We start from the raw sequence: 14,636 nt of genomic DNA on the forward strand, positions 1-14,636 counted from the left end.
GCACCATCATGGCTCCCATAACCGAATGTATGAAGAAGGGTGAGTTCAAATGGGGAGGGAAGGCCGAGGAGTCCTTCAACACCATCAAACGGTTACTTTGTGAGTCGCCTATTCTTTCCTTACCCAATTTCAATAAGCTATTTGAAGTTGAGTGCGATGCTAGTGGAGTTGGGGTAGGAGCCGTCCTCTTGCAAGAACAAAAGCCTATTGCCTACTTTAGTGAGAAGTTGAGTGGTGCCAAGCTCAATTATTCAACATATGACAAGAAATTTTATGCCATTGTTCGAGCCCTAACCCATTGGAGCCACTACTTGAAGCCACGGCCCTTTGTCCTCCATTCGGACCATGAGGCTCTCAAATACATCAATGGTCAACATAAGCTCAATCATAGGCACGCCAAGTGGGTATAATTTCTACAATCCTTTAACTTTTCAAGCAAGTATATTGAAGGGAAGGACAATGTGGTGGCGGATGCTCTATCTAGGAGGTTCATTATGTTGAGTTTTATGAAGCAAAGAGTCCTTGGGTTTGAGCACATGAAGGAGTTATACCAAGAGGATCCGGATTTTAAAGAAGAATGGGAACTACTTCAAGGGGGCCAAATCAAAATCAAGGGCAAGTACTTGACTCAAAATGGGTTCTTGTTTCATGGAAACCGGTTGTACATACCAAGGGGACCTTATAGAAGTCTCTTAGTAAGGGAAGTCCACTCTAATGGTCTTGCCGGTCACTTTGGCATCCAAAAGACTTATGACATCCTACAAGAGCAATTCTATTGGCCCAAGATGCTTGGAGATGTCCAAGATGTGATCAAGAGGTGTGCTCCTTGCCAACAATCAAAGGCCTACTTCCAAACGGGTCCTTATACCCCTTTACCCGTCCCAAATCAACCATGGGAAGATATTAGCATGGATTTCATTGTTGCCTTACCAAGAACTTCAAGGGTTAATGATTCCATCATGGTGGTTGTGGACCGTTTTAGCAAAATGGCTCACTTTATTGCTTGTAAGAAAACGGAGGATGCAACTAGTGTAGCCGAGCTCTATTTTAAGGAAGTGGCCAAGCTCCATGGCATTCCCAAGTCTATTGTCTCGGATAGGGACTCAAAATTCATGAGCCACTTTTGGAGGACCTTATGGAAACTACTCAAGACTAGGTTGCTCTTTAGCACCTCCCACCACCCCTAAACCGACGGTCAAACTGAAATCACCAACAAAACATTGGGGCGGATACTAAGGTGCACCGTTACTAAGTCTTTGAAAGATTGGGATCTCAAGCTAGCCCAAGCCGAATTCGCATTTAAACGAGCTCCCTCTACCACCACGGGTAAGTCACCATTCGAGGTAGTCTATGGTGTCAACCCAATGATGCCCACGGACTTGGCACCCATCAAGAGAAACATTATTGATTATGATGCTAAGAAAAGGGTTGAGCAAATGCTCCATATTCATGAGCAAGTCAAGAAGCAAATTGAGAAGAGTAATGAGGTTCACAAAGCTAAGTCCAAAGGTTCTAGGAGGTCCAAGAATTTCGAGCCCAAAGATCTTGTATGGTTACATCTAAGAAAGGAGGGATTCCCCGACAAGAGAAAGAATAAGCTCATGCCAAGGGCCGATGGTCCTTTTGAAATACTCGAGAAAATTGGACCTAATGCCTACAAGCTCAACCTTCTCGGAGATTATGAAGTGCACGGTGTTGGGAAATGTGTCCTCAACAATAGTGCGATCATATGATTTAAATATCATTATTAAATCTCATTTTAAAGAATACAATTGGGAAGTAATTTTGTTACTATCAACTGGTCAACATATATCGGTAATGATTGGCTGACTAGAGTTTGACATTACTGTCGTGCGACGGTGGTGATCAGTTGATCCCCTTAGGTCATACCTATAGGGAAATACTCTTAATTGATTATTTAATTAATCGTATACCGATATGAGTTAATTAAATTACTTAAAATTGACGGATGATTTTGTGAGTATAATTTACGTATCTTATTGTAAATATGATTAAATAAGACACGGTCTAAGTAATTGAATTATTTTATTACTTGGATGAAATTATTGTTTAAAGAAACAATTGAAACGGAATGAATAAATTATTATAAATACAGAATGTTGTAGTTTATAATTTGGAAACCTTTTTGGTACAAGTAATTGCGAATTACTAGTCGATTTTGTATATGACATATTTTATGAGTATGTTGATTTTTAATATGTTAAAAAATACATTACAATTTCATATGTCAAGTAACATGTCACATATGTTACAATTGACAAATGACAAAATAAAATGGACCATCCATTTTATTTTGTATGTACCGAAATAATAAGGAGTTAGTGGAATAAAATTGTGTTAATTGTTTAGTGGTAGACACAATAATAAAAGCTAACTAGTAGGTTTGCATGCCTAGTCTCTTGTGAAGAGCAAAGATGAAAGCTATTGGGCAACCTACCCAAGGCCATAATTTCGGCCAAAACAAAAGAAAAGAAAGAGTTTTCTTTTTCCTAATCAATTCATTCATACAATATGATAATTTTCTAGTGTGAGAAAATTAATCCATACTCTCTAAATATTATGAAATCTAGAGAAATAAACACACAAATATTACCACCTCTTGACCGAAATTTCAAGAGTGAAAATACAATTTATATTGTATCAATTTTATTGTAAAACCATTATTATTACTAGATCTAAATAATATTGGTTTATTAAGATGTATTCCTTGGGTATATGCTTTTGGGAGGGATTCTACACTTGAATCCTTGTTCTTCCAATTGGAAAGCTCAAGAACAAAAGAAAAGGAGATTTCTTTTGTGCCCATTAGAACCGAAATCTACAATGTAAGGACTTGATTTCTCTTCTCTTATATTATTGTTTGCATGCATAAAATCCGTAATTAATTTTATGACAAATTAATTTTGACATATAAGAGTATGTTAGTTTGTATATGAATCTACATTTCCTTCAATCGGTATCAGAGCCACGGTTGTTTGCATGCAAATTGGTTAAAAGTTTTTCCGAGTTATATGAATAACAAAATAAAACTTGTAAAATTTGTGTTATTATGATATATCACGAAATAATTACATGCATGTTAATATTTCTGGTCCTAAAGTGTTTTAGGATATTTTGGTTAATTTTTCGGATTTTTATTGTTCATATTTAATAATAATGACATTTAAATGTGATTTTATGAGTAAAAATGTCATTTTTGGTCGAAAATTAGCTATACTTCGAATTTTCACTTGGTTTTTGGATATGTTGTCACATATATTATTTTGAGATAACCTGTAATTTTTCATAATTTTTGCACTTGTTATGCTCGAAAAATGAATTTTTCATTATTAAATTCGGATTTAAGAGAAAAATAGGTTAATATGAGTTAAATTTCGAATCTGGTCATAGAAAATTAATATGTTGTCACATGCAATTTTACAAGATGTGTGTAAAATAATTGGCTATAAAGAAGTCTTTTAGCATGATTTATGAATTTTTGAAGAAAAATGGCATAAATAGTGACATTATTAATGAAAATTAATAAAATATAATCTATGACTTAGGAAAAACGTCTAATGTTGCATTTTATTATATTTTTCAGATCTAAAATTGAAAAGTTAATGAAAATAATTTTTCCATGTTTTTATGATTATTTTATTAAATATCGATAAACCGCAACATTGTTTTTCCGGAAAAATTTTCGAAATTTTTAACCTAAGATTTTGAACATTATGAGTGTCATGGAATTTTTTCCAGAATGTTCATGAATTTAAATTTCAAATTTTGAATTTATTTGAAATTTTGTGATTTATTTGAAGTTTAATAGCTTATTTTTGTAATTTTGGTCCTTTTATGAACAATTTTGTAAACAAAAGTTAATTATGGTCAAATTACTAGTGGAGACTATATTTTGAGTCCTAAGAGGTTAGGGTAATTAACTTATGCATAAATATGAGTTTATGCATTTTTGTGATTATAAAATGTTGAAATCACGCAAAACCGTAAAAACCGAGTAATATACGATATTGGCTAATTAAAGGCGATTTAGCATAAAAATTGAGCATGTTCATACATATTATAATGCTGCATTTTTCCTTTATGATTGTCATAATTTTTATTTATGTAATTTTGAATTATGTAATTTACTTAGTATGGCCTTAGATTTTTAATTGGTATTTCCAGAAATGTATGGGAATATCGATTCGGTTGTAATTTTTATTGTGATCTCGTATCACCGTTTTGTAATATTTAATAGATTTATTTTATTTTAGTTACAAATGTATAATAGGAAATTATGTAATTTATTATGTAATTTTATTCATTAGGAGTTCCAAAAGACGGATTTCTTCAAGAATGGCGATACATAAAGACGGTGTTACCTCGAGATGCGTGCCACAACCGAAGTTCAAGGGACCAATGGAGTTGGTTTCCGAATATGTAATAGATTAATAGTTTTTCTATTTTAGGAAAGGCCATACTAGGATTTATTTACTTTTATGCTTGCATTTTGTTTTATGTCACATGCATCGCTAAATCGCCATAACTAAACATGCATTGTCTTATTTTATCGAGTTTAACGACCGTGTCAATTAAAATTATCGTAGTTCACCGCTTTAGTTCACTTAAAACGTGATAGATAATAAATTGACATGACCTCTCGCTAAAACAAACAATTGAGACATAGCCTTACCAAATAGTAGAAACCATGAAAACCTATTTCGCGAGGGAGTGCGCTCGGCTACCCCGGGTACAAACCTTGTTACGTAGGGGAAGTGGGTGATGAATGTTAATCCACCGAATTCATGTTGATAAGGGATGTATCGGCTACCCCGTGCCCAAGTTGATGTGGGTTTGGATAATGGACACATTTATTCGAAATTTGGATTGAACTCAACAAAAGTAATTGATAAGGGTTGCATCGGCTACCCCGTGCCCTTGTTGATGTGTTTTGGGCTATAGATAAACATTAGAGTAATTTTATCGACCAAGAGTTCTAAAAGTAGAATCGATTAAAAGGTTAATCCACCGAGTTATATTAATGAAGGTTGCATCGGCTACCCCGTGCCTAAGTTGATATGAATTTGGGTCTTGGAATCATTTATCATAGTTGGGTAGAGGTCACTATGTAAATGCTATACTTATTTACAAGTATTTATAAAACGATGAATGTTAAGTTTTCCATTATTCCGTTATAATATTGTTCTATTTCTTTACCACAATTCATATACGATATCATTTCGGTTTTTGATTCAAATCTCCATTAAAACATCGTAACTAAAGACAAAATTTGAATTTTTCCTTCTAAAAACCTCGTTTTATCCATTGGAAGGATCTCTTGTAGAGAGTATAGATAAAAGTTATTCGTTATCAAACAGGTTTTTGATTCTTGACTAACACATCTACTTACAATGGATTGTTTTTCATATACTTAAATGAATTAAGTACCTTGAAAAGATAAAATTGTTTTGGTGATTAGATTTTTAGAATTCGTAATTGACCAAAATAACGCAACCACTTCGATGAAAGTTTTAAGACTAAAACGAACAAATGAAGAGTAATCTTCATGAATTCAATTTTGCTTCTCAAAGCAAAGACTCATTGAATTAAGTGGGAGCATTCTCTTAAACCGTTAAGATGAGGACGAGGTTCAAGAAGTAAGGATTATGATGGAATTGATACAAGGTAATATTAAAGGTAAAGTTGTTGAGAATGACGATACTAAACCTATCAATCCCGACCGATAAAGTTTCCATTGTCTTAAAATGTTGGACACGAGAAAGGAAACTACCCCAAATTATTGAAGAATCAACAAGTTAGTTGTGGGACATCTAATGGGATCTTCTTCTTTAAATGTTTATATGATTGACATAAATTTTGCTAGTACTACTTCGTCAATATTAGAAACCGGTGGTGGTTTTCATCATTATGTTTGAAACATGGGATGATAAGAATATGACGACTAGCAACAACAATATCGAGAGATAGAGTAATTGTGTACTAAATCTAGTTTTCGGGTTTGGAGTTGTACTTAATTGTGACTATTAAGTACATAAACTCTAAATAAGAATACAAACTTGTTAAGATACAAAAGAGGTTTCACTTTTGTGACCCTTTACACCACGATTTGATATATGGCTAGCCCATTATCAAGGTGATTATATTCTAAACCAAACTAGAATGATATATCATGAAGATGATGCAGGACTCAAATTGGTAACCCAAGATTAAACCTTAAATTTTGGAATGATGAACGCAAAGAGTTATCAAGTACTCTTGAAACCATTAGATTGTTAATGGTATATGCGTATCTTGTATTCAAAGCAAGATGTCTCGTGCCTTTTGGTTGAAAAGGAGATCGAGGTTTTAAATCATTGATCCAAAATAGGTTGATCATTTTCTTTTACCAACGATTTAGGTTGACGCTAATGTGTTCACTTAATAAGGTAAATAGAGAAATCTTTGAAGAATTTCAAAGAATTCAAGGAATCACGATTTAAGTCGTGATGGGATTATCGAAGTGAAGACTTTGATATAAGCCAAGGAAATGTGATATAGTATCACAAGTTAATCTCTCTTAGCACGCATTATGGAATAATGTGTGGTTAGCTAAGAAATCAAACGCTATTCGATATGGTTTGGATTTCAATCAAGTTACTTTGAGTTACTTGATCATTTTGGGGATTTTTGTCTAAATTATTTTTCCACTAAATCGAATCATATGAGATATGAAATGGTAAAGGTACCATCTTTGTAAGTTTTTCACAAGAAACAAATGCTCATTTTTCCCTTACAATTATCACGAGCACGACGGGTTTGCGGCTCATGAAGCTGTCTTTCTAAAATACAGGTTTATTTCTAGAAGACAGAGTGGGAGAAATTATTCAAGAGCCACAAAGAATGTTATGTCGCAAGAAACCTGTCTTTCTTGGCTACATGAGACGTTTTGTGTAAGACGTTGTTTCTTCAAAACCTAGGAGGTTAAATTCGTCACTTGTTAAAAATGATGAATTCATGCTACTTTTAAGAAAGTAAAGAGCTTATAACTTACAAAAGAAATTGTTTGATTCAAGTTGATTACTTCTAGAAAGTAATGAACATATGACTTACATAAGAGTGTTTAAGTCACAACTCAATACAAGGCTTAGAGCCATGAAAATCCGAATCAAAAGGGCTTGATTAGTGACAAAGGGTTTTGCACTAATAAAGAGATATTTCAAAGCAAATTGGTTGCAAAGGGTTTTGCACTAATTGAAATGATTAAGTCTATTTGGATCTTCTTAGGGATTGTGTTTCATTATGAAGTTATGAAATACATAGCGAGTGAATCTAAAACCCACTTCTTCAATAGAAGGAATGTATTCAATACATGTCTTGAGTTTAGTAGATTCTTGCAACCCTAAGATAATGTGAGACTTGAGAGAGGGTCTTAAGTAGGACATCAATGAGTTAGAATCAACATTTTGATCATGTGACAAAACATTTCTCGATAAGTCGAGAAATTGTGTTTATACATGAAGTTTAGTGGGAGTTACGGAAGTTTTAATTAGTCCGATATGTGGATGACATATTGATCATTGAGAATGATTTAAGACTCTTGGAGTATTATAATACATCTTGAATATCCGGATTTATGAAGATAAATCCACATGATATTAGCGTCATTAAGAAGTCTTATGTTGATAAGATTCATGACTAGTTCAATTAAATTGAATATATTTGATTGATTTCATTTGCTTCCGCTGCCGAATCAATTAAAAAGAAATGATGTATAACACTTCATATGCTTTGAGTATGATGAATTGTTTTCAAAATCGAATTTAAGTAATCTTTACCAAGTAAGCTATAAAGATTACCCTTAAGTGCTTGCAGAAGCATTAAGGCTATGATGCAAAGTGTTTATGATGCAATATTGTGTAAGGGTGTTACACAAGTGACAATTGACAATTGAGATTGCGCATGGTTTCCGACAAAACCATAATCAAAACACATTAGGATGGTTAAGATACCATTGTGGCAATGTTTATTAAGAAGTAGATTTTCTAGAATCGTTCTAGGCAATAAAGAACAATGAGAGATATTTATAACGGAAATTGAGTACACTTGCGATCATGAGATGTGCAAGAAGGATGAGTCCCGCACACTGTGAAAACAGTGGGAGCTATTCTTAGGCTAGAGGGCCTATGTCTTGATTGGATCTCGACACATACTCAGAAAGTTTTGTAATGTAAATGTATACATTACAAAGGAAAACGCGTATGTAGTGAGGTTGAGTAAGGTACAAGAAATTGATAAAACCTACTAACCAAAGCCTTCTCAAAGGCTAAACATGATGAGTCATGTCATTTCAATTGAATTGAAATGAACAACTATGTACAAGATCAAATTAGATTATAGAACATGAAATAGTAATCAGGCATTGACTATTCATATGTGATAATCGCATTTGTCGTTCGAGTTTTACTTTAAAACTCTTTTATTATACTTTGTTACATCCAAACGGGTTGTGGAGACAATTGAACCCCGTTAAAGTGAACACGGATTAGCATAGTATTCGCCCATAGTCACTTGTATGAGGTGACGTCTCGAAGTGACTAGAGTGTGATGCGATTGATGGCAAGTTCAAGTGCCATACAGTCATGTGAGATGACTAGTCGATCACATAGGCAGATGTTATGAACACCTTGTCGGGCCTTATGACCGCTTATAGAGTTCTGGCAAATTTATATAGCCTGGTCGTGGCGAGAGCTGCTATAGTATTCTAATGAGTCGATTCTTTTGACTAAAGACTATTCACCTAAGATGGCACAGTTTCAGATTAACTTTGATTTGTGTTACTATGACCTTCGTAAATGGGGTCAAATGGGCATATTTTGGGTTATGATGGCTGTGGCTAGTCGAAGGGAATGAGTGCGATAGGAATTGTCCATCCCCTTGTCAGGGTTAAAACAATATCTCAGGGCCACTCGAGGAGTAATGAACTGTAAATGCGTGGCCACGCTCGGAAGGTATCCAGAGTGGATAAATCCGGTCAATCAGTTATTCTCCAGATCGAGGAAACCACTCTCGATATGATCACTTGCAAGTACGACCTGAAAGACACCTTGCATTGAGTGGGAGATAGTAATAGGACAAGAGAATTGGTGACGCACACTTGTCGAGGACAAGTGGGAGATTGTTGGGAAATGTGTCCTCAACAATAGTGCGATCATATGATTTAAATATCATTATTAAATCTCATTTTAAAGAATACAATTGGGAAGTAATTTTGTTACTATCAACTGGTCAACATATATCGGTAATGATTGGCTGACTAGAGTTTGACATTACTGTCGTGCGACGGTGGTGATCAGTTGATCCCCTTAGGTCATACCTATAGGGAAATACTCTTAATTGATTATTTAATTAATCGTATACCGATATGAGTTAATTAAATTACTTAAAATTGACGGATGATTTTGTGAGTATAATTTACGTATCTTATTGTAAATATGATTAAATAAGACACGGTCTAAGTAATTGAATTATTTTATTACTTGGATGAAATTATTGTTTAAAGAAACAATTGAAACGGAATGAATAAATTATTATAAATACAGAATGTTGTAGTTTATAATTTGGAAACCTTTTTGGTACAAGTAATTGCGAATTACTAGTCGATTTTGTATATGACATATTTTATGAGTATGTTGATTTTTAATATGTTAAAAAATACATTACAATTTCATATGTCAAGTAACATGTCACATATGTTACAATTGACAAATGACAAAATAAAATGGACCATCCATTTTATTTTGTATGTACCAAATAATAAGGAGTTAGTGGAATAAAATTGTGTTAATTGTTTAGTGGTAGACACAATAATAAAAGCTAACTAGTAGGTTTGCATGCCTAGTCTCTTGTGAAGAGCAAAGATGAAAGCTATTGGGCAACCTACCCAAGGCCATAATTTCGGCCAAAACAAAAGAAAAGAAAGAGTTTTCTTTTTCCTAATCAATTCATTCATACAATATGATAATTTTCTAGTGTGAGAAAATTAATCCATACTCTCTAAATATTATGAAATCTAGAGAAATAAACACACAAATATTACCACCTCTTGACCGAAATTTCAAGAGTGAAAATACAATTTATATTGTATCAATTTTATTGTAAAACCATTATTATTACTAGATCTAAATAATATTGGTTTATTAAGATGTATTCCTTGGGTATATGCTTTTGGGAGGGATTCTACACTTGAATCCTTGTTCTTCCAATTGGAAAGCTCAAGAACAAAAGAAAAGGAGATTTCTTTTGTGCCCATTAGAACCGAAATCTACAATGTAAGGACTTGATTTCTCTTCTCTTATATTATTGTTTGCATGCATAAAATCCGTAATTAATTTTATGACAAATTAATTTTGACATATAAGAGTATGTTAGTTTGTATATGAATCTACATTTCCTTCACACGGTACATTCAACGTTGGGGATTTGAGTCCTTATTATGAAGAACTTAGTGATGATCATGTCGAGGATTTGAGGGCAAATCCTTTTCAAGAAGGGGAGATTGAAGCAAATCAAGGCACACCTAGTCCCATTGAGCCCGGTTTTGGACCATCACGCAATTTGAGGTCCAAGACCAAACCCGTCTAAAGAAAATTGTCAAACTTTTGGCCTAGGATCCTCATATCAAGGATTGGAGGATTTTTACATGATATCTTTTGTCTTAAAAGGAATTGAACCATGTGGAACAAGGTAGATAAAACCGAGTGATGGGGACATCTACACGGTTTTAGAGACTTATCAAGGGGTCACTTTCAACCTTTCCTCTTTTGAACAAGCAAGTTCTAATACACCTTTGGAAGGCTACCAAAAGCATGAACCGGTTTTGTGAGCTTCTAAAAGGACTATTGTGATCATAAATAAGTCATTAGAACATGCCAAAGGGAGGTTGTGTCCTTATGCTTTATGTCATTGTCTTGTGTAAGTTGTGTAAGGTCTAGAGGACCGTTTTTCTTGTTGTTTTTTCGGCCCTTATGTGAGCCTTAGATCTTAGTTTGTAATCAAGGGTCAAGATTGTATGGCTTGTAGTATAAAAGCCAAGGTTAAACATGAGAAAATCAGATTTTGATGAATGAACAAACACAAGTTAGAAACATTGATTTCTATTAATCTCCTTTGCTTAGTGCTGGGAAATCCTCTTTTGCTTAGTGCTTAGAGTCGGGTATTTTATTTGCTTAGTGCTGGAAATTATCCTTAGGCTTAGTCTAGTGGCTTAGTGCTTGGATTAAGTCATATCCCAATCACATCCTTTACTCTATTCGATTGTAGAGTTCTGGAACCGTGGTTATAAACAGTTTTGTCGACTGTTCGATTGCAGTTCTCGGAGTTTCTTTTAAGTTTTTAGTCGTTTTTATCACAATTAAACAGTCCATCTCACTGTCCAAATCGAGTCCTTTTCAGTAAAAATCCGAGTCTTGAGCGTTTTACTTCACATTTCCTCTTTGAGTTCTTGGCAAGGCTATTATGAAATCCATGCTCACATCTTCCCAAGGCTTGTTTGGCACGCACCGGTGTGTAGGGTCTGCTGAAAGGAACTCTTGGCTTTGCGAGATGGAGCACCTCCTAAGCATTATTTGGACATCTCCAATCATTTTAGGTCGTAGAATCTTCTGCAAGATATAAAGAGTCTTTTGGACCCCCAAATGACTTTCTAACCCACTGGAGTGAACTTTTTTTATCAACAGATCCCTGTATGAGCCTCTTGGAACACATAGCTTATTTCCATGGAACAGGAATCCCTTATGCAGAAAGAATTTGGTTCCCTGAATCTTAGTTCCTTCTGTTTGAGCCAACCAATCTTCATAAAAATCAGGGTCATCTTTATACATATCTTTTATGAACTCAAACCCAAGAACTTTCTGTTCCATAACTGACATCAATGAATACCTCCTGGAAAGTGCAACAGCAACAATGTTTTGCTTGCCCTCTTTGTATTTGCTTGAAAATGTGAAGGATTGCAAGAACTCAACCCATTTGGCATGCCTGTGGTTTAACTTGTCTTTGTGATGTACTTCAAAGCTTCATGATCTGAGTATAACACAAAAGGTTTTGGTTTCAAGTAGTGGCTCCAATGCATAAGAGCCCTGACAATGGCATATAATTCTTTGTCATAAGTGGAGTAACTCAGCTTGGCTCCACTTAGCTTCTCACTGAAGTAAGCCATATGCTTCCTCTCTTGAATTAATATAGCTCCTATGCCAACACCACTGGCATCACACTCTACTTCAAGCAGGCAAGTGAAATCAGGTAGCCTAATAAGAGGTGCCTCACACAACATTATTTTGATTAAATTGAATGCTTGCTGAGCATTCTCAGTCCACTTGTATTCTCCCTTCTTCATGCATTCTGTGATAGGGGCAGCAACAACACTGAAATTTTTGATAAATCTCCTGTAGAAGGAAGCAAGGCCATTCAATCCTCTTACTTCAGTGATGCTCTTAGGAATTGGCCAAGACTTAATAGCATCAATCTTATGTTGATCCACAGAAATCCCTCTGCTAGAGATAATATATCCCAAGAACTTAATTTTAGTTGCCAAGAAGGTGTATTTCTCCAATTTTCCAAATAGTTTGCTGCCTCTCAGAATTTGAAATACTTTCTCAAGGTGGCTTAAGTGTTCTTCTGTGGTCTTGCTTTAAATTAGAATATCATCAAAGTGTACCACATTAAATCTTCCCAAGCAAGGCCTCAACACTTCTGTCATTAACCTCATAAAAGTGCTGGGGGCATTTGATAACCCAAATAGCATAACCAACCATTCATATAGCCCTTGCTTAGTTTTAAAAGCAGTTTTACACTCATCACCTTCCCTGATTCTCACTTGGTGATATCCCTGCCTAAGATCAATCTTAGAAAAGATCCTAGCACTACTAAAGTCATCCAGCATGTAATCCAATCTAGGTATGGGGAACCTATATTTGACTGTGATATTGTTGATGGCTCTGCTATCAATACACATCCTCCAAGTGCCATCCTTCTTAGGAACCAACAATGCTGGGACAGCATAGGGACTCAAGGATTCCGTCATAAATCCTTTGTTCATCAACTCCTTGATTTTTCTTTAATTCGTTTGTAGCATTAGGATCACACCTATATGCAGGCCTGTTAGGGAGTACAGATCCTGGCACAAGGTTAATCTGGTGCTCAATACCTCTTAGTGGAGGAAATTCACTAGGCAACTCAGCAGGGAAGACATCCTGGTATTGCTCTAGTAATGGCCTAACCTATGTTGGCAGTTGATGTTCCACATCCTCATGAATTTATTTGGACAAAAAGATGAGAACAGGTTGTTCTTGTTATATTTCCTTGACCATTTATGCTTCAGATAGGAATAGAACCCCATTAAGCCCATCAGTCACACTTGGATTCCCATAGTTCTTCTTATTAGGTGGTAAAGGAGTCAATGTGATTTTTCTGCTGCCTTGCTTAAAGAAATAGGTGTTGCTCCTTCCCTGGTGGATATAATTCTTGTCAAATTCCCATGGCCTGCCTAACAGTAGGTTGCATGCATCCATGGGGACTACATCACACAAAATCTAATCTTTATAAACATTTCGAATTGAAAATGGAACCAGGCATTGTTTATCCACTTTGACCTCTGCTCCTTTGTTTAGCCATCTGAGCTTGTAAGGATTGGGGTGCTCCTGGGTGCTGAGGTTAGGTTTGTTAACCATGGTGACATATGCTACATTGGTGCAGCTTCCACCATCAATGATTAAGTTGCATACCCTGCCATGAATAGTATATCTACTCCTGAAAATGAGGGACCTCTTATCCTCCTCCAAAGGTGCCTGTTGAGAGTGCATTACTCTCCATAAAACCAGACTATGGCCTGTATCAGGATGAGCCATGACTATTTCCTGGCTGGGTTCCTCCTCAAGGGTTGTCTCCTCAATCAATGAATCCTCTTCATACTCAACTGAACCATCTCTTTCCCATTCCTCTACTTCCATTGCTGTAAGTGCTCTCTTGGAAGGACAGTCGTTCCTGAAATGACCATACCCTTGTCATTGGAAGCACTTAATATTTTCCTTGGTCAGAGGTGGGTTGGACTTAGATAACATGTGTGTTTTCCCCTTATCTCCTCCTACTTGGGACACTGGTTTGGGTGTCTCAACAATCTTAACACCAGTGTAGGGTCTATAGACAGGTTTTGGTTTAGGTGTGGCAAGCTCAGAGTTTCCCATTTTTTCCACTCTGAGTGCTAGGTTGACAACATCATCATATGACCATAGTGGTTGCATTCTAACCTTAGTAGCAATGTTTTTATAAAGCCCTTCTAAGAACCTAGAAATCCTTTGCTCAGGCTTCTCATTAATCTCACACTACAGTGTTAGTCGTTCGATCAAACTCCCTTAAATAGGTCTTAAGGGGTCTCTCATCCTGCCTAAGCTTAGACAACTTAATGAACAAATCCCGAGTGTTAGTTTGGACCAAGATTTAACAGGTTCCTTCCCTTCCCTTAATCTCTGGTGTTTAAGGTTATCATACCATAGTGAGGCATACCCCTTTAATTTCAACACAACAACATTACAAGCCTTAGTATCATTGTAGTTTTTATACTCAAATATCTTTTCAACATCCCT

At 35.5% G+C, this 14,636-nt stretch overlaps 2 protein-coding genes across 2 annotated transcripts; one reads left to right on the forward strand and one right to left on the reverse strand.

Annotated features, from left to right (window-relative positions):
• The first annotated feature begins 1,367 nt into the window (after positions 1-1,367).
• LOC141655421 (uncharacterized) lies at positions 1,368-10,641 on the forward strand. The gene is made up of 2 exons (XM_074462502.1): positions 1,368-1,692; positions 10,499-10,641. The coding sequence occupies exons 1-2, from the start codon at positions 1,368-1,370 to the stop codon at positions 10,639-10,641; spliced, it is 468 nt and encodes a 155-aa protein (XP_074318603.1).
• Positions 10,642-11,474: 833 nt separating this feature from the next.
• On the reverse strand, positions 11,475-11,918 carry LOC141655422 (uncharacterized). Its single transcript, XM_074462503.1, has one exon. It carries the CDS (start codon positions 11,916-11,918, stop codon positions 11,475-11,477), a length of 444 nt encoding a protein of 147 aa, XP_074318604.1.
• Positions 11,919-14,636: the final 2,718 nt, after the last annotated feature.

Source organism: Silene latifolia, chromosome 5, assembly GCF_048544455.1.
Source record: "Silene latifolia isolate original U9 population chromosome 5, ASM4854445v1, whole genome shotgun sequence".
Lineage (NCBI taxonomy): Eukaryota > Viridiplantae > Streptophyta > Magnoliopsida > Caryophyllales > Caryophyllaceae > Silene > Silene latifolia.